The 21,159-nt window shown below is 42.6% G+C and overlaps 1 protein-coding gene across 1 annotated transcript in view; it reads left to right on the top strand.

Moving 5' to 3' along the window:
• The window catches only part of sap130b (Sin3A-associated protein b), a 30,072-nt gene extending 9,322 nt beyond the window's left edge, over positions 1-20,750 (top strand). Inside the window, exons 7-21 of the mRNA XM_017706365.1 lie at positions 442-566; positions 860-1,004; positions 3,107-3,197; positions 3,776-3,880; positions 5,336-5,477; positions 5,993-6,111; positions 8,421-8,687; positions 10,262-10,436; positions 11,652-11,750; positions 12,907-13,253; positions 14,925-15,146; positions 16,495-16,620; positions 18,310-18,413; positions 19,628-19,741; positions 19,943-20,750. Coding sequence (XP_017561854.1) covers positions 442-566; positions 860-1,004; positions 3,107-3,197; positions 3,776-3,880; positions 5,336-5,477; positions 5,993-6,111; positions 8,421-8,687; positions 10,262-10,436; positions 11,652-11,750; positions 12,907-13,253; positions 14,925-15,146; positions 16,495-16,620; positions 18,310-18,413; positions 19,628-19,741; positions 19,943-20,101 — 2,340 coding nt within the window. The 3' untranslated portion in view covers positions 20,102-20,750. The remainder of the gene's footprint in view (positions 1-441; positions 567-859; positions 1,005-3,106; positions 3,198-3,775; positions 3,881-5,335; positions 5,478-5,992; positions 6,112-8,420; positions 8,688-10,261; positions 10,437-11,651; positions 11,751-12,906; positions 13,254-14,924; positions 15,147-16,494; positions 16,621-18,309; positions 18,414-19,627; positions 19,742-19,942) is intronic.
• Positions 20,751-21,159: the final 409 nt, after the last annotated feature.

The raw sequence follows: 21,159 nt of genomic DNA, 5'->3' as shown, positions 1-21,159 counted from the left end.
GAGGATGTTTGAACTTATTTTCACCTAGTAAACTATTTTGATCAGGGGTTTCCGAACTTTAAATACAACTGTACACATATGACCACAAACGTCAGTTGAATTCTGTATTAATGCATCATGTTATTGAAAATCAGACTCCTTTTTACTGTTTTGTGGCAAAGCCTACTCCTACCTGCTTGCTTGGTGGAAGAATAGTTTATAGTAATTATTGATAAATAATTTATCTTGACATTATTTTTAATGACATTGTATTTTGCTGCTGTAACGTACAGCCTCGAGAGGCCAGTTGCTTCAGTTTATGCTACTAGTGGGTTTTAAATCTTTCCACTGCATGTTTTAGTGGGTTACAGCAACCCCTAATAAGGCTTTGTTCTATAAGACTTCCAAAAAGAACCTCCTAAATGTTGTGCTGTACTTAACGGCTTTGTTTTTGTGTTCCAGTCCCGACCCATAGCGACCACCTCTACGCCGGTGTTGCCTACAGTGGTGGCTCCAGTCACAGCCACCAGGCCCCAGTCTCCTGTCATTAGCACAGTGACGGCTCACTCAGGAGACCTTGTGCATGGGTAAGAGGAGAAATCCCCAACAGGTCTAGAGCAACAATCGCAGTGCTGTTAGAAACTTTACATTAGTTTCTGCACAAATGTTCACCCAACCGGTTTTCAATTTCCCCGGCTGTACTTAGGCACATGTACTTCGTTTACAGTTATATGGAAAGATTGTGTATCAGGCTCCTCTTATGCACTGTAAATTTGCATGTTTTTGTGATTAGCCAGTTTTCTTTCTCATACATTTTTTTTCCATTCTGATCATCGTTTTTTTTTTTTTTGTCATCTGAATTTTTCTGTTTCAATTCTAGGCGTTCAGCTCTTACCATTCACGCTCCTCCTGCAGCCCTGAGCATACAACGGCCTCCTCCAGCTCGGGACACGCCCACCCGCATTACGCTTCCTTCACACCCAGCCATTGGTGCTCAGAAGCCCCTCCCACACTCAATGGCACAGGTTAGAGATCTTCTTCAGTTCACAGTATAGACCACTGAAGAGGTGTAGCCATTCTGTGTCATGACCATATCAGCATCTCCAGATCTGAGCTTGATTATTTTATGGCAAAAATGAGTGGAATTCTCAAAAATGCTGTCAAGCTGTTTTGCACAGTGGTATGCAAAAAGGTTCCAGACTGGATATGCTTTGACCTATTTATGTTTTTCTTCTGAATATCCCTGGGTCTGCAGAGTTACGAGGTCTTGAAGGAGTTGATCCTTGAATTTAGCGACATGCGTACTGAATCGACATCGTAAGATGGGCAACCTCTCCAAAATACCCCACCCTCTGTGGTGGAAAAGCTTTGGCAGTAGTAGAGCACATCAGGAGTAGCTGGTGTTATTACCTAATAATGTTGAGGTTCAACAGTAGATGCATTTTCATGTGATGTCATTTCAGTGCACAGCATGTAGCAGTGTTCATATCTCAACTCCTTAACAACGTTGTGACTCAAAGGATCTGGTGACACTCAGAGGAAACTTTTATACAGGAAAAATGGTGGGTGCCTTTTTAGATTGGTGTTGCTTTTCAAAAATCTCCCATTTTTTGTCAGAGAGAAGTTCGACTCGAACATGTAGTTCCTAATATGGGCATGACGATGATTACAGAATAACAGCATGACTTCAGAGGTCTGTAGGTGGAGATCAGAGGGAGCAGCGGCTGCACTGAACCGTCCTACTTTACAGGACATAAATTGATTGCGTTAAAATAAACACAGCTGAAAAGCATAAGCTGTTTCTTTTTTTTGGCAAAGATTCATTGTCTGTTTTTTGGCCTCTTTAAGCTGGTAGATAGATGTGATTGTGGGGAAAACAAAGTGGTATGAATATTTTCCTGCACTGACCTTTTGGGTTATATTAAAGCAATAAGCCATGAGAGGCCATGCGCTACTACGGTTTTATCACAGTGAAGGCTGTTCTTACGCACGACGTGAAAGGGAAGGGAGTTTTACTTCGCTTCAGGTCAGGCCTAAGAACACCCCTCACTGTGATAAAATCACCATAATGCATGGCCTCTCATGGCTTATTGCTTTGTAAAACGGTGGCCAACATTATATATGATCAAATATGCAATTTTTCAGAAGATAATTTGTTGTTATTAATAATAATCAACATAGGTAAGTATTCCATCAAGAAATATAGTTCCTTTAGAGTGTGGTATTGTTGCCAAGTAGCCACGGACCGCTGAATGAGGAGAACGTTCGGTCGCACATCGCTGTGTACTACAGTCATTTCATGAACATTTTAACTTGTCGTATAACAATGAACATATGATATCATAGCACTGTTTAGTGCACAGTCGTTTGCTTTGTCAGCACTTTCTGGTCACCAAATTATCACTGTGAGTCTTATTTAGTGCCAGTCCAGCAGCCCCCTCTTCTCACACTGGGGTTAAATCTCGAATGTCTCCCAGCTCCCTACGTAGTGCACTGCAGGCCAACAGAGCAAAATACAGCTAAGAAATAGTTATTTGGGATTCAGACACATCCACACTTGATAAAAGATGCACTTTTTGTCTGTTAAGGCTAGAATTTCTAAACCTTCGTAGCCAGCACACTGTTTAGGGAGGATGGAGCTGTTTGGGTTGCATGTTTGCTGTCTTTTAGCCTGTTAGCTAGCTGTCCAGCCAGTTTCTGGTTAAGAAAATAAGTTGCCAGCTGCTCAGATTAAACAGAAAACACGTTCTTGCAAGCAGCATGAGAGTCAGTGGATTATTCTATTAACAGCAGAAGGGTTTTTTGTGCTGTGGTTCAGTGATGCACAATTCAGTTGCTGTGAGGCGTCATAGATGTGCGTATATTGTGGATTTTGCATTGGCTTTGAATGTGGCTCAGCCAATCAGATTTTAGGACTGGTACTATCCTCCTCCTGAAGGCCCTATGCACTGGAAATATTTTATACCACTCATGTCTTTTATGTCTACTTCTCAGACTGAGATTGTAAACCATTACATTAATTCTGTGTGAAAGTCACATTATAGTTCCCTGAGTTTCTCTGTTTTGTGATACCAGCCCAAAGATACCAGCACACGTTCTTCATCTTTGTCCTTTGTTTTGTCTGCAGAAACCAATCTTTAGCACTGTGACGCCTGTTGCAGCAGCAACAGTGGCCCCCATTCTGGCCACTAACACTGCCCCATCACCCACAACAGCAGGTAGGGCACTGAACCCTGATGGCCCTGACGTCTAAACAGACATGTTTAAAATTATACTAAGCTGATTGTTTGTGAAATGATAGGAGTTTATTTCAGGCCTCACAGGCATTTATTTGGTAAGATTGATTCTTTCATAATTGAATTGCACATCAATTGCCAGATTCACTAATAGATCCTTACATTGTACATACCCTCTCAGCTCAACAGTGTTATGCAAGACATCAAAGGACGTTGTAGATAAAATGAGAAATGTTTCAGTGCTAGGCACATCTTTTCATTTTTTCATCTTTTCATTTTGCCTGGAAGCGTAGCATTGTTCTGGCAAAAAGTCAGGAACTAGGCTTCTGATTGGTTGACAGCCTCGACCCAAGGGGTCAGTGGACTGCTAGCAGCCCTGCTCACAACAAAGTCTCATTGAAACGACTTTTGGGAGGGTTAAAATGAGATTAAAAATTGTATAGTGTGGGCCCAGATTAAGGTATCCATGTACCAGAAGATAATTTAATTGAACATGTACTTCAGGACTACACTGGTGGATAAGTAGACCATGTTTCTTAAAAGTTTGCTGTACTTTACAGGCTCTGTTCCTCAAACTCAGATATCTAGCAGTAATATTGTTACTGTGACGATGGCCTCCCATTCCACCCACGCCACTGCCGTAACTACTTCCACCATCCCTGTGGGTAAGTAACTCTCAACTCACCAAACACCCGCATTTCACACAACAGGAGTTTTTGGTTAACTGGATAACTTAAACCAGCCCTGCCCAACTGGAATGTGCCTCCTCCTATTTGTAGTATTCGATTACTTCATTAACAAGACAAAGTTGGTAGGCAAGCTGTAATTCTGACTGTGAAGAGCTCGTAACATCACCGTTACTGCATTTACAATCCTGGTAGTGGACAAAAACCAAACAAAATAGGCCAGAGTGACCACTAAAAACATTTAAAAGCTCCTCGATGCATCTCTAGAAAACGCTATGCGGAGAAGATCGGCTAGATCAGTGGATCTGTATAGTCTGCACATCTCCAGAGCCCAGAACTTGCCAGTGTGTAATATTTCATTAAACTAATAAAATTGGCTGCCAAAGCTCTTAAATAATAAAGCCATACCTAAGTACCAAGCTGAAGTTAGCTTCTTATTCACCAGCTTCTCATTTGAATTTTCCATTCCACCTTAAATGGAGCTGCAGTTACACTGAGGGGCCATAAACGCAGAATGAATTTCGAAAGCCAGGAAATACGAAGACATTAATAAATGCTTAAATAGACTTCCATAAATGATCCTTTATCAACAAATACCTCAAATGTTTGCTTGGAGATGTTTAACTGTTAACAAGCAGTTAATGTGCAATACGACAAAGCTAATCAGCCATTGGAGCTGCTGATCACGTCTCACTGGCGGGTCTAACGCCGTGTCCCAAACTTCATACTTCTGTACTTCATCTACTTCACTAATGAGTGCACTTCTAATGGTATATGCGCCATTTTTTTGCTTACTATTTAGTGTGGTAGTATGCGGATTGGACCATGAAAATGATAATGCAGTGGGGAATCTCAGCTGCTTAGGTTACAGCTTTCATTCGTCATCACTACAACTACCAATCAAATAAAATCATGTTGGGACACTCATATACACTGGCACCTGTGCTTTAAGAAGGTTTTAAAAAGTACTTTACTGCTTTTGCTGGATCAGTTATGGCTTTATCTCATGTCAAACAGCCACAGCACTGCTGAAAGAACTTGAACTTGCCATCCAAAACGGTGGCAGGACAGCTGTGACATCATCGGAGTACTATGAATCAGATAGTTTTGTCTCTTTTCATCAGATAGAATAGATACATCCTAAAGCACGGGTGCACAACTCCGGTCCTGGAGGGCCGGTGTCTAGCACAGTTTGGAGGGGTTCCCCACTCAAACACACCCACTAAACCTGGCAATAGAAGTGTAATCAGGTGTGTTGGTGCAGGGAAGTCACCAAACTGTGCTGGACACCAGCCCTCCAGGACCAGAGTTGTGGTCGTAAAGCAAACCACGATTTTTCAAACATAACCGCAAAGTTTATAGTTCTGTTAATCATTCATTAATACTGTGTCCCACTTACAGGTTCCCTCACTAGTCTTTTATTTTCTACTTTAGCCAAAGTGGTCCCCCAGCCAATCACACACACCTCCCCCAGAATCCAGTCTGAGTTTCCTGGAGAGAGAGGTAACCTCATCCCCATCTCCGCCCACCGCTCCTCCCCCAACCCCATCACTATGGAGAACCGCAGCGACAACAGGTACACACTGATTAAAGGGCAAGTACTAATGATAATGTTGCTAATGACAAGTAAATGCCAGTAGCATTAACGCCTGTGCTATTCCTCACCCTACCTCTAGTCCTAAGTTTAAAACTTGTCCCAATACTAACCATAAATCTCTTCTTAAAATCAAACCATTTTCCTAACCCTGACCCTAGCTTACCTTTTATTGAGTTTAACCCATGTCCTATTCCTAACTGTACCTCTGGCCTTCAGTTTAATGCTTGATCTATTCCTAAACCTATGTCTAGTTGTAAAATTAAACCTTGTCCTAATAATAACCATAAATCTCTTCTTAAAATCAAACCCAACCCTAATTTTGGACCTACACTTAACCATATTCCTAACCCTAGCTCTGGCCTTCAGTTTAACTTGCATCCTGTCAGCTTGCATTTGTTGGTAGGAATCTTTTGTAGTTGGTAGCTTTGCATTTTAAAGCTGCACTCTATCTACAGATGCACTGTAGTAACTCATGATATCTTTATTCCCCATAGGCAGTCTGTTCCTGTGCAGTTTCAGTACTTTCTACCAACCTACCCATCAGCCCCTTACCCCTTGACTCACACCTACACACCCATCACCAGCTCCGTTTCCACCATTCGGCCCTATCCAGGTAAGCCACTTTTTAATCCGACTCCACAACCTAATAAGTTACATTCACTGCTCTACATCATACATTTTTGAAGGCAGCATGTCGTACAGTCAGTGTACTATTTTTTCACTGTTAGGGCTGTAACAGTACACGTTTTCAGGTTCTATGTGATTTTCAAGGACTCCTGGGGAAAATGTAGTTCTACAGAGCTCTGATTCTATACAGCACAGCTCAGATAAATGTTCTCCAGCAGAACTTTATCACCTGCTGTGCCCCAAAAAAATGCAATCTGCAGTATTTAACCCCTTAAATGGCCAGTGCCCACTGGCGGACACAGAGTTTTATTGCACACCCCATAACCTAAGAATAGCTCAGAAAAATAAGCCTAGTGTGTAATAAGCCTGGGATTTTAAGGAAGTTAAAGCCAGGCGTACACTGTGTGACTTCAGCCCGTGTTTAAGCCATTTGGAGTCGACTGAACTTCATGACTGAAATTTAAATTTCATCGATTGTTGTTTGCCGTGCAGTGTGAGAGGAGCGAAATCTGAGGTAAGCCCCTCCCCCTTCCTTCCCACTTTACTCTGATAGGCTACACTCAGATGCTCTTTCATTGGCAGTGGCTTTCATAAAAGATACAAAGACAGTGTTGCCAGATGGAGCAGGTTCCCACCAAACTGGGTGCATTTTGGTTGGATTTGGCAGAAGGAAAAGTGCTTAGGTTTGGGCTGGTTTTCCTTTATTTGGGCAGGTTTTAAGAATTAAATAGTAAACAGTATTACTCAGTAATGCAGCTGAAATCTGAATAGTCCCAACTTCTCCAACTTAAATGATATACATTTTATCACACCTGTTGGGAGGAAGCTGTTGACCCATGTATCTGCTTTATTCACAAATAATGTCAGCAGTTAACGTACCTGGTTTATTACTGATGTAAAATTGTGCGATTGGTGTAACACGGAATAGGTAGTCAGTCCGTGCCATTACATGGCATTTCTGGCTGTATGTAGTTCAGCAGTATTGGAAATGATTCTACCATAGGAAAAACATTTTACAGGCCATGGCGGGTGGTGCTGGTTAAACCTGCTCTACACGGCAGACACACATCCCTCATTCCTGTACAAAAAGCTGTCTCTATGTTCAAATGCACATTTTAGGGTCATCACACCACTGAGAGCACAAAGAGTGAATAACAGTAATTAAACAAAGAAAAATTAAATTGAGTTTAAATGAGCACAATTGAGTTTATGTATTTAAAACCCTAAAAAAACACCAGACAGATTACATTTTAAAATTCATCGTCCTCAATTAGACATGGTTACCTGCTGCTGAAACGGTAGAGAAAACAGCAGCAGTGAGCCGCACCACGTTTGTTTATTTGCGTCTTCTAGTAACGTGAGAATTTTGTGAGTTGAATTCAGTTCAGCAACAGTTGAGTGGTATGTAATCCCCAATATTTCAGTCGGCCAAAAAAATCTAAACCCTTTCTGCCAGTGTGAGATGCAGTGTGAGGGTGAAGGCAGCACAGGCTTCCTCCGAGACCTGTGAAACCAGCCACCGCTTCTTTTCTAACTGCCGCTCATGCAACGTCACGGGACAGCCGAACGCGCTCAGAGGAAAGCGCCAACCGCCAGATCTGTTACGTCAGCTAACAGACGTCTGCACTGACTAGTATCGCGTTGAGTGATGGGGGAGAAGGGGGGGTCATCCTACCCACCCAGAGAGAGCGAGGCCCATTGTGCTCTCTTGGACTCCCGGCTACGGACGGTTGCAGCATCACCAGGGATCAAATTCAAAATCTCCTGATGACAGAGACAGCGCCTAGACGGTTGCGCCACTCGGGATCTTTTTTAGAATCTGTTAGGACTTTAAAAGTTGTGTAGTGAACCCAAAGCTTAAACTGCCGTCACAATATTGCTGGATGAAACTACACTGTGGTAACTTTCAACAAGGTTACCCAAATAAGAGGACTCTGTTATGGGCAAAGGCCTACCACTGTGTATTTGCAACAGTTTCTTTGTAGTTACTGAATAATAAGCCTTAATATGTGAGAGAGCTTGAATTTTAAGGGGTTAAATTGTACTAGCCTTAAAGTAGACAGTTGTAAAATGCTCTATGTTGAGAGTTTTGCTGGACCGGAAGTGGCTGCTGCCTGTAATTTGCCCAAAGTGGATTTTAACTTAGCTTTTTGCTACACATTTATTAAAAAAAATCTGAAATGAGTCGGTGGTCAGCGATATGAACTTTGAGGCTCCAAACCTGCCTGCTCCACATCAGCTCAGTGCTCCAGTGTGTCACGTTCTCCTATGTGGTTGTGTCTGCTTTGGTCACAGTGACAGCCCCTACAGCCGCCATGCCTGCCCAGACCGGTGTGGGTGTGGCCTCTGCAGTGCACCTCAACTCCATGCAGCTGATGACCGTGGACCGAATCGCTCAGATCAACACCCAGAACATCCAGCCGACTGCAGTGGCAGCACAGGGGGTGCAGCCCACAGCCATCACAGCCCAGGGGCTCCACACCTCCACTCCTATTAACCCACAGAGTATCCAGCCTACGTCTGTCAACCCCCAGCAACCCCCCACTGAGGCCAAGACTTCAGGTCAGGAGATGCCATAAAAGGCCTGCCTGTAATGTTTTAGTATTAGTTGGTCATCTGTAGTTGTAATAGAATGGATTTCTAATAGTCAAAATGATCAAATCTTACTCATTGAAGAATGAACTGGTTGAAGGCATTGTGGCTGGATTGTACGTAACTCTAATTTAATATAGTGTCATAACCTAAAATGAGCCAAAACTAGCATATGATTCTTCTTTTAAGCATTTTCTTTAAACCTCATTTGGTACAAAAGCTTCAAGCTCCGTACTGGGGGAAAAATTACTTTTAATTTATTACTTTTAAATAAAAAAGAGCTTCTATGAAGCAGTCTTCAGTCTTCACTGTAATGCTGAAAGTAAATTCCTGAAAATTTTTCAAAATGAGGTGAAAAATGTTTACAAAAAGCCACACATGTTAATAAACTGCTTCATTAACTCCAAACAGATGCTTAAGAAAGGAAAAGACCACATTTGTATGAGGTTAAACAGCCAGTGTGAACCATTTTGATTAGCCCGCTTATTAAACTGATGCATACAAATCTAGTCTATCTTAGAACAAGAAAAAAGATCTCTTGTTTATTTTCAAGATTTTTTTGCTGTGTAGAAACCAAAAATAAATAATGATCTGCTTTTCAAATGCGGGGTGGGGTCGAAACCTGATTTCTAAAGTATAGCTCACCAACTGGGGCCGCAAACCATTGACTAATCAAACTATTGTGGCTTCTTTGATTTCCTCTTTTGCGATGTCACGTGTCCGTCAGAGCTTTAAAGACTGTAGTGTAGCATTGTGTAAAGATTTGATAATGAATGAACCAACAGATCCATCCATCCATCCATTTTCTAAGCCGCTTCTCCGTCAGGGTCGCGGGGGGATGCTGGAGCCTATCCCAGCAGTCTTCGGGCGGAAGGCAGGATACACCCTCGACAGGTCGCCAGTCCATCACAGGGCAGACAGTCACTCACACACTCACACCTAGGGGCAATTTAGCACGTCCAATTGGCCTGACTGCATGACTTTGGACTGCGGGAGGAAACCGGAGAACCCGGAGGAAACCCACACAGACACGGGGAGAACATGCAAACTGAACCAACAGATGTGCTCCAAAATTGCTAAATCTCTAAAATCTCTGTACTAAAATCTCTGTACACTAACTTCCATTAAAAATAAAAACATTTTGCCCTCTCCTGTAAAGTTGCCATTTTAGAGAGACCTGTTGTTATTTGGACAGAGACGATATCAATTTTTAATTATTTAAATAGTGTAACAACAAGCAATAAAAGCCATGTTGCCCTGTACACTTTCTGCACTATTGTACTGCAGTCTCTCACAGTGACAGCTAGTTTTATCTGAGCATCATAGAGCACTTTGGATTTTAAGTAAAGCTGCTTTTCCTATAATCAAAGTTGCATAGGTTATATTGTTCTTGTTTCCATGTGTATGTCCTCTCTATTAGATTATGTCCTGCAATGTTTAATGTAGACAAAAGACCAAAATTCTTTATCATGTGAATTAATTGGGTACCAAGTCAGTGTCAAACTGGTCACACTTAACCTTCCGACTGTTCTCCCTCTCTTCAGTCATGCTGCCTGATGGTTCCACCCTGGTGGCTAACTCAATTAACAGCACCTTCAACACCAGTCAGCCTGCTGTCACGGTAACACAGCCTCACCCACAGAGTGGTGGCTCTGGGGCTCCGGCGCTCGTGTCATCTCCTCGGCCCAGCATCCTGCGCAAGAAGCCTGCCAGTGAAGGGTGAGTCTGCTCTGCAAGCCTCCAGGCTTTATCAGTTCTGCTTTAAGCTTTAGCTCAGCTATAGTCACTTTCCTCGCATCTCTGGCAGGAAACAGAATGTAGCTGCTTCACCATTTAAGGTGGAACAGGAAAATTCAAACAAGGAACTGACTTGAGCCTCGCGACTTTTTAGTGTTGGACAGTTTCTCATTGCAGACTTAACGTATCAGGGAACCAGCTGGGGTGACTATAAATGCAAATCAGTCCATGTTCTCCAAATTATCGATGTTCAGCTTAAATTTCTCTCTTTGCCATTTCGTAGCTACTAGCTGGCCGAGACTGTTGTCTGTGTTGCTATGGTGTAAAGGAGGATTATTTTAGTTTTACCTACAAATCTGATTCTGCTGTGGAGCCACAACAGGGCAGTAAAAGAGCCGCATGTTGCTGACAACTGGGCTAATCTTTTATTTATTTAGTACTCAAAACCCGAAACTAATACTATCTGGTCAAGATGCACGGTTGAAACATGCTGCCACATTTCCAGTCCTTTCTATTAATGGAAGTCGTAATAACATTAATGATTAAGTTGAAAGGGAGACACATCTGGCTATTTATCTTGAGTCACATATTAATTACACTACAGTATTTTGGTTCAAGCAGCCACTTTCAAATACAGTGTGAGGGCACTGACTCCCCCACCTCATTTACTTCATGGATCGTCCAAAATAAAAACAATAAATTGGCAGATTGCCAATCATGTGTTTGGTCTAAAATTCTGCCTATTCTGATGTTTGCCGGTTCACACTGAAAAATACTCCTCTAAACAGTAGAGATTCACAATTGGAACAGGCTAAAATCAGTACATCTTTGGTCAAAACGCAAAATCAACCAATTAATTGTTTTTGTTATATGATATTTTATTATATAATATGATATTTATTTTAAATATCAGTATGTCTCACTAAAGAGCAAACTATATTGTTTATATTATGAATTTAACTAATAGAGACTACTGGAAATGAGCTAGAGTGTTTCATGTGTTTGTTTACCCCACTCAGTGTGATATTCAGATTAAAAAAAGCTGATAAAAATCAGCCAAAACGGCAACCGCCAACCAATTTGGCTGTGAAGAATTCTGAATCAGCCATAAAAATGTATGAACAGTGTATCCCTGCTAAACAGAGTGCAGCATGGAACTCGTCTGATTTTATGTTTCAATGTATCGTATGTTTGAAGTGCTGCCGTGAGGAAAAACCTGATCCCTACTCAGCTTGGTGACTCGGGCAGGATGGATGGGGGACTGAGGAGCACCTCAGGGTCACCTCGACCTGCAGGGTAGGACTCCGCACTCCCGTCATTAAAATGCAACACTTTCACTTTTTGTACTTGCTGATTTCATTATTTTCCTCTGCAAACACAACTTCTGGTCAAAAGCAGTTAATGTAGTTCCATGTGAAATCTACAGTCTATAAATACAGTAAATTTACTTTTCTGATAAGATAATAACCATTTATTCATCTGGTTACTTCACACATCTGTTCAGCTTGAATCTGTTATAGAAATAATTATCTAATATCTTTAAATTAGGGGTGGGAATCACAGGGCATCTCACATTACTTAATATCACGATACTGTGATTCTGTGATACTTGGGATACTGTTCTTCAGTGGTCAGGACCCCCATGGACCCTCACAGAGCAGGTACTATTTGGGTGGTGGGTCATTCTCAGCACTGCAGTAACACTGACGTGGTGGTGGTGGTGTGTTAGTGTGTGTTGCGCTGGTGTGAGTGGATCAGACACAGCAGTGCTGCTGGAGTTTTTTGAACACCTCAGTGTCAGTGGTGGACTGAGAAAAGTCCACCAAACAAAAAGATCCAGCCAACAGCGTCCTGTGGGCAGCGTCCTGTGGGCAGCGTCCTGTGGGCAGCGTCCTGTGGGCAGCGTCCTGTGGGCAGCGTCCTGTGGGCAGCGTCCTGTGGGCAGCGTCCTGTGGGCAGCGTCCTGTGACCACTGATGAAGGTCTAGAGGATGATTTGCTCAAACTGTGCAGCAGCAGATGAGTTTTGTCTCTGACTTTACATCTACAAGGTGGACCGACTAGGTAGGAGTGTCTAATAGAGTGGACAGTGAGTGGACACAGTGTTTAAAAACTGCAGCAGCACTGCTGTGTCTGATCCTCTCATACCAGCACAACACACGCTAACACCACAACCACCACATCAGTGTTACTGCAGTGCTGAGAGTGATCCACCACACAAATACTACCTGCTCTGTGAGGGTCCATGGGGGTCCTGACCACTGAAGAACAGGGTAAAAGAGCGCAGAAACAAGGAGGTGCTCATAATGTTATGCCTGATCTGTGTGTATCGCTGTGTCGATATTTTTCCCACCTTTACTCTAAAATAGTGGAAGCTAAACCAGGTGTACCAGGTGTTTTCAACCAGGTGTCTTCTTTTTAAACTTTCACTGCTTTTTCGTGATTTCTTACAGAATGAAACCCAAACCGGATGTCCTGGTGGGTTTGGCCCCTCCGGTGACGGCTGCAGTGGAGGCTATTTCGGTTTCGGGCCAGAATGCTGAACAGCAGCAGAACTCTGCTCTTCCTCCATCTCAAATCCCTGCCCAACCCGTCTCCTCCCTACTGACCTCAGCCACGCCCCCCTCTCAGCCTGTCCCTGCTGCCATGGCAGTAACCCCGCCCATCCCATCAATGGCCAACGTTGTAGCCCCGTCTTCTCACCCAGCAGCCACCAGCACTGCAGCCTGTCCTGTTAGCTCCACCCTCCCAGAGATTAACGTAAAGCAGGAGGCGGAGCCAATGGACTCATCAAAACCAGGTACGCTGTTTATGTCTGACAAGCCTTTGGATGGTAGATATAGAATAAAAATCGTACTTTGTTTTTCTGAACCCCTGAAGGACTTTATTGATGTTGCCTGCAGGGAACCGGCAGTCCAGTTGTTCTGTTTTGTTTTTTTTTGATGCGAAGTTGTTTGCATTACAAGGTTGAAGTGACACCAGATTTTTTCTTTTCAGAGCTGTTCAAACACAAAATAGTCTGATCTTTAAGGTTGATTTGAGCCACAGTCATGCATGGTCCTGTTAGGTCATGGAAATAGTCATAAATTTCTATATGTAACCTTATTTGTTGAACTGGTGTAGTAATGAGTGGTATATACCGACATATCCTTCTTGTTTCTACTCTCATTGCCATTTTATCAACTCCATTGACCATATAGTTTCACTTAGTAGCTCTACAGTTACAGACTGCTACCCCCCCCGCCCCCCCCCCCCCCCACCACCACCACCACCAGTGTCACTGCCCACTGTCTCTGCTCTGTTGCTATCTTTTGGGGGTATACACATATACAGTATCTCACAAAAGTGAGTACACCTCTCACATTTCTGCAAATATTATGTCTTTTCATGGGACGACACTATAGAAATGAGACTTGGATATAACTTAAAGTAGACAGTGTGCAGCTTGTATAGCAGTGCAGATTTACTGTCCTCTGAAAAGAACTCAACACACAGACATTAATGTCTAAATAGCTGGCAACACAAGTGATGAGTCCACCTCACAGTGAACATGTCCAGACTGTGCTCAAAGTGTCAATATTTAGTGTGGCCTTCATTATTATCTAGCACTGCCTGAACCCTCTTGGGCATGAAATTCAACAGAGCTGCACAGGTTGCTATTGGAATCCTCTTCCACTCCTCCATGATGACATCACGGAGCTGGTGGATGTTAGACGCCTTGTGCTCCTCCTCCTTCTGCTTGAGGAAACCCCACAGGTGTTCATGTTTTCCTTAATGAACCACAGCTTCCCAGTGCCAGCAGCACTCATGCAGCTCCAGAGAGACTATGATGCTACTGCCACCATGCTTATTTCTGACATTCTGACATTCTGAAGGAGAGCATGATCTACTCTCTTCGGAAACTGCGCTGCATGGCAGTTTTCCAATACAATAACGATCCCGAACACACCTCCAAGATAACTGCCTTGCTGAAGGTAGAAGGTAAAATATTTGCAGAAATGTGAGGGGTGTACTCACTTTTGTGAGATTGTGTGTGTTTTTTATATATATATATATATATATATATATAAATATGAATTTTTTTCTCTCTCTCTCTCTCTCTCTCTCTCTCTATATATATATATATATATATATATATATATATATATATATATATATATATATATATATATATATATATATATATGTGTGTATGTATGTATGTATGTGTGTGTGTGTGTGTGTGTGTGTGTGTGTATGTATGTATATATATATATATATATATATATATATATATATAAAAAAAATAAACACACACACACTGACCTATAGTGCATAGCCTTTCAAAGTACAGTTATCTCCTTCTTATGGACGATCTTCAGATGCTGCAGAAGTTGATGCATCAAAATCAATGATTTTAATCCCTACAGTGCCTGTAGTTATATCTGATAAATTTATTTTTGGTTAACGCAAGGTGTGTTCTGTGTCTCAGTGGGTCCAGCGCCCCCTAGTGGCACACCTGCTCTGGCAGTGCCAGCTGCTGAACTCGCCCCCGGCGCCTCGCCTAGGAAGAAACCTCGCAAGCAGCAGCATGTGATCTCCACTGAGGAGAGTGAGATGATGGAGGCCAACAGCACCGATGAGGAAAGGGTCCTCACCAAACCGCCCAGCCATCGGCCTGAGAAGCGCAAATCCCCACCCAAGGAGTACATTGGTCAGTTTTATTTCGTCTTTACTTTCTGTGGTGGTTTGTTGATTTTCTTCATCTGTGTTGTGGAAAAAATATTAGCAGTTGTCATGTTTTCTGTGAAGATGCATGTTGTTAGAGCACTACTAGAACACGACTTGTCTCAACGTTTGTTTCAGTTTTGTATCTGGATTTACTTTGACTGGATTCTGTTATCAGATGAGATCAGATTTTATTTTCCTATTTAAAAGCACATCAGTAGTAACCCCCTGGGGTCTGAGGATCTTGCCTTGATTTTGGCATGTACACAGATCAGGCATAACAGTATGTCTCTTCAATGCTTCATTCTGACCACCTCCTTGTTTCTGCGCTCATTGTCCATTTTATCAGCTCCACTTACTGTATAGCTGCACTTTGTAGTTCTACAGTTACAGACTGTAGTCCATCTGTTTCTCTGATACTTTGTTACCCCCTTTTACCCTGTTGTTCAGTGGTCAGGACCCCCATGGACCCTCACAGAGCAGGTGCTATTTGGGTTGTGGATCATTCTCAGCACTGCAGTAACCCTGACGTGGTGGTGGTGTGTTAGTGTGTGTTGCGCTGATCTGAGTGGATCAGACACAGCAGTGCTGCTGGAGTGTTTAAACACTGTCTACTCTCTGTCCACTCTATTAGACACTCCTACCTTGTAGATCCACCTTGTAGATGTAAAGACAGAGACGATAGCTCATCTGCTGCTGTGTGGTTTGGGTCGGTCATCCTCTAGTCCTTCATCAGTGGTCACAGTATGTTTGCAACTGATGTTTTCAGGCCTGTGTCAACATGCAAATCTATTCAAATCCGACCTGAGCCACTTTTATGTGTGGTCCTAGATCGGATACGTATCCGATTCGTGGCCATGTGACCTTAATGTGACGCTCAGAACGGAATTCATGTGCTGTTTTTTTTACCATGGCAACAGCGCCAAACAGACGTTAAAGCCTGTAAACAGTGGAAAAGCAGCTCCTCTCACCCTTTTCTCCTTTGTCTGACTCTGATAATGAAGCTGAGAGCTGATCAGAGTTAATGATCTTCTCAGCGAAGCTCGTTCTGCTCGTTAGTTTGTGCTGATGATGTAAAGATTCAGTCACGTGACATTACTGAGTAGGATGAGCTCATGAGGGTCATTTCAGGACACCGGTTCATCACATTCATCACATTAATGACAGATTTGAGTCACTGACCTAAACGAGTGTGAACCATCGTGTCAGAGAGATCGGATTTGAGCAAATCATGGGGTTTAAGCAGTAAGCAGTGAGGCCTGTAACGTGAACGTAGCCTAAATCCATCCATACTGATTCCTCTATACTGTTTGCATGTTGTTTTTATGCTGTAGATGAGGAGGGAGTGCGGTACGTTCCTGTGAGGATCCGCCCGCCGATCACTCTGCTGAGACATTACCGAAACCCCTGGAAGGCTGCATACCACCACTTTCAGAGATACAGCGATGTCCGTGTCAAAGGTCTGACTAGTTACTGCTCTTCGTTCATGTCATTAATGTCTTCCTCTCTTGTAGTAACACTGCTCTCAGTGTCATTAAGGATGAAATGTTTACAAGTTCGTGTGATGGGTGAAGTAGTAGTTTGATCTGTTCATTTTCTTTGAGTGCCAAGTTGTCATGATATTTGAATATTTGATTTTTCATTCTCAGCTGTGTTTTGAGTTCATGTGATTAGAATTCAGAGCATTTGTTAGAACCAGTGCTTTAGTATGAAAGTGTAGAACTGGAAAAGTTAGTCTGTCAATCCAATGCTGGACTGCACCACGAAGATTTAAGCTAGATCAAATCAAGGTTTGGCCTGTTGCACAAAATTTTACCCCTCCCCTGGGTTCCACTTAAACCATCATTTTACTCCTTTTTTTAATTGTACAGTACCTAGAGCTGGGCAATATGGCCAAAAATGTTATCACGATAAACAAAATTCATCATATATCATTCAATATCGATACACATCGCAATAAATGTCAAATCATTATTTCTTTCAAGTTTGAGGGCTGGGTTTTTTTTTCTCCTGGGTGGTTAATCGCTGTTTTAAACAGTCCTTTATGGTCAGAATGACAAATACTCAGCAAACAGTGGAACATCTCACAGATCTGTCTTGGGATGGTGGGAGTAAGTGTCTGATTAGATGTTTTTATCAGCTGGAAAAGGACTGTCGTAGTTTTTGTAAAAGTCATAATTTAAGAAAGAAAAGATTATTTTTATCTGTCTGGTGACGAGGCTCGGCTGGCCCGTTATAAATGCTAAACAAATGGCCACAACAGCGCAAAACTGGGGGGGTGGGGGGTGCTGGAGCCTATCCCAACTGTCATTGGGTGGAAGGCTGTCCTCCTTTTAGTTGTGTTTAAACTGAATATACACTATCTTTCCAAAAGTATTCGGTCGTCTGGCTTCACACGCATGTGAAATTGAGAAGGCCTGGCTCACAGTCTCCGCTCTAATTCATCCCAAAGGTGTTCTATCGGTTTGAAGTCAGGACTCAAGGCCAGTCAAGTTCTTCCACACCAAACTCGCTCATCCGTGTCTTTACGGACCTGCTTTGTGTACTGGTGCGCAGGAACAGGAAGGAGCCGTCCCCAAACTGTTCCCACAAACTGGGAGCATGAAATTGTCCAAAATCTCTTGGTGCTGAAGCTTTAAGTGTTCCTTTCACTGGAACTAAGGGGCCGAGCCCAACTCCTGAAACGCAACCCCACACCATAATCCCCCCTCCACCAAACTTTACACTTGGCACAATGCAGTCAGACAAGTACCGTCTCCTGGCAACCGCCAAGCCCAGACTCGTCCATCTGATTTCCAGACGGAGAAGCGTGATTGGTCACTCCAGAGAACACCTCTCCACTGCTCCAGAGTCCAGTGGCGGTGCTTTGGTGTCCATAATTATTTGTTTGTTTATTTATTTATTTTACCTTTTTTTTTTTTTTTTTTTAATTTACCTGCATACACTGTTTTTTTGGTTGTTATTTACTGTACCTTCTCATACAAATAAATATAAAAGCTAACATCAGTTAATCTCTTTACCTACATGAAGTTTATTTAAACAATAAATGCAAACGTTTTTCACGCAATACAGTGAAATGAAATTCAGACTGTCGTTAAATCTTTGACCACTGGATTAATTTGTGCGTCCATGTTGTGTTGCTGTTCTAGAGGAGAAGAAAGGCACGTTGCAGGATGTGGCCAATCAGAAGGGAGTGGTGTGTCGCGCTCAGGGCTGGAAGATCCATCTTTGTGCTGCTCAGCTGCTGCAGCTGGTGAGGCTTCTGTCGTTCCTGCTGCTGCACTGCCACCAAGTGGTGCACAGCTGGATTCACACACACACAGCAGGATTAATTGGACAAGAGGGCAAAGGAAACGACTGGGGTCTGGCACAGCTCCTCTGTGTGTGTCTAGAAGTGCTCAGAGAGTCTCTGACAGTAGATTCAGCTTCTTAGTCCCCCATTGCTGACAGAGGAATTCAACTGCACACACAGCTTTTTATTTCTTTATAGAAAAGCACTGACCAATAGATTGAGGTGTTGATAGTGTTGTGCAGCAGCTGTAAATGGGCCCATAGGGATCTATAGTAAGCGTTTTGCCCACCAACAGTAGTGCTCCTGATTTGAAATTAACAGGAGCACATAGAAAAATCTAGGAGTGCAAACTCAATAATTTTTTTGTTTGTTTTAGTTCCCTTTTATTTTTTCATTCTTGCTTTTAGAGATGTTTAATTCAACAATCAGTTTTTCTCATGTTGTCTGAGCCTAAGCATTATTTTCAGTCATTCGGTTTCTTCTTGCAGTTTCTTTCATTGAAACTATGCTCCTGTATTTTTTTTTTTTAATCTAATTAACACAAAGTCTTGCAAGTTTGAGAGAGAAAACATATCATTAACTTTTAAATTAAATTATTGCTAATTTTTTACTTAAAGTTCAAACTACTGAAGGAAGATCCATTTTGGAGCTGAAAGAGCTCTTATGTCACACTCTTAACAGCACGTCTGTGAAAGTTGTAATTTCTCCATGCTGTCAAATTAAAGGCTGCATTTGGGAGACTTTTTAACTGCTTTACATTCACTGCTGTGAGACAGCAAAGCCAAAAAACGAGTCATACAGTAGTTCTTAACTAAGCTTTTTTCTTAGAAGGTTAATTAGTTGTCTCATGGCTTGCGCATTGAACCAGTAGGCTATTTTAAAGAATATGCATAATGAATATGCCTAGCGCAGTACTGGGTGAGTGCTTGTGCACTGCATTAGCCTGGCCTAAGGTCACCATACCCATTGCCAAGCATGGGCTAGAATGGTGTAAAGACCCTCAGCGTTGGAGCACTGGAACCGCATTCTCCAGCCATTTTGCTCAAATCAGTCCCTTTTGAGGCGAGTTAGAGCGATCCAGAACCAAACAGGACAGTGGCTGTAGTCCACTTAATGCGGCCCTGCTTGTATCCTGTCACGTGCCCTAGCTATCTTGTTTTTCTGTTGTACTGCAGACGAGTCTGGAGCATGACGTCTACAGCCGTCTGACCACTCTACAGGAAGGTCTTATACCGAAAAAGAAATCTGGAGCTGATGATGACCTCCACCGCATCAGTGAGCTTATACAGGCAAGTTTATTATCTCAGCACCACAGTCTCTCTGTTTAAGATGAGATTTCATTAGGAAATCACCATGCACTCCCCAGTTATTACCATCAGACTGTAAAACTACACACTGCAGATTCATACTGGATTAAAATCACAGATTTCATTGATTTTCATTGTGGGTGAAGATGACAGGTGTAATTAGTTTTACCTGTTTCTGTGCAGGGGAACATGCAGCGCTGTAAGCTGGTCATGGATCAGATCACGGAGGCTCGGGAGGCCATGTTGAAGGTGCTGGACCACCGAGAGCGAGTCGTGAAGCTTCTCAACAAGAACAGTAGCACCAAGAAGCTCCACAAGCTGAAGCGCAAAGACAGGGCTTGAGAGGATTTAAAGAAATAAGCCTACATCAGCAGCTTACTGCTCCAGCCTGAGACTAAAGCAGGCCTCTCGAACCATCACACCCAGCACAAACGCACCCCTGGGATAAAATCTCACTCTAACACCATGTGAAGCCTTGGGCTGCTGACATGATGGACGAAAGTGAACAAAACTTATTTAAAAGGAACTAAATGAAGTGCTTTACAGGGGTACTTTCTCTCTCCCATAATACTTACAGAGAACTGACCAGATGGGTCATCAGACGGACCTTTAGGCAGAACCTGTTAGCATTATGGCCGTGATACCATCCTCAGTGTAAAAGCCTTACGTCCACATAGAAAAAAAGCGTTGAATTTATTTGATTTAAACGTGTACAATGTATTTTATCAACACAATTTTGCCTTCGCGTTTACTTACTTCTGGCAGTAATTGTGTTGATTAGTGATGTTTTTTTAATCATGTCTAAATGGTCCACACTTTTGGACGTACAAACGACATTTCACTGCACTGCAGTAGACGTTCGAGGATGGTTAGAGTATCCACCAGTATATTCTGAAAGGCTGATGCACTAAAATCCAGGCAGCATTCAAACTGAAGACGGCATTCTGTAGTTCTTCACATGTCAAAAACAGCGACGTGCTGCCTGCACAAACCTGACGTTCTTGACATCATTTAGCCGCCCACTAACGTTTTCCTAATGTTCGAAACTTTAAGTCATTCATCTTCATGAATACTTATTGCACATTTACAATGAAGCTGAACTTCTGTAGCATAAGAGTCAGAAGTTGACAAAAAAGGCTACACAGCTTGGACAGCTCACTTGGTGAGAGCGCCAGGGAATAATTTGTGATCTGTTGGCTTGCAAACTAAAACGGTTCCGTTAAGGCTTGAACTGAACTACTCGCAATTCAGTTTAAGTCTGTAATTTGGGTTTGTGCGTCTGTGGGACTGGCATGGAAAGAGATTCATTTTCTGGGTTGTTCATTCACATCTTTTACCTCGTAAGTGACCTTTGTTACTGCACCTACACTCGTCTCTCTCGCAATACTCAATATCTGCCT

The sequence above is a fragment of the Pygocentrus nattereri genome, chromosome 17 (genome assembly GCF_015220715.1).
Source record: "Pygocentrus nattereri isolate fPygNat1 chromosome 17, fPygNat1.pri, whole genome shotgun sequence".
Classification (NCBI taxonomy): Eukaryota; Metazoa; Chordata; class Actinopteri; order Characiformes; family Serrasalmidae; genus Pygocentrus; species Pygocentrus nattereri.
Note: the sequence above shows the minus strand (reverse complement) of the source record. Positions and strands in the feature narration are given on the sequence as shown.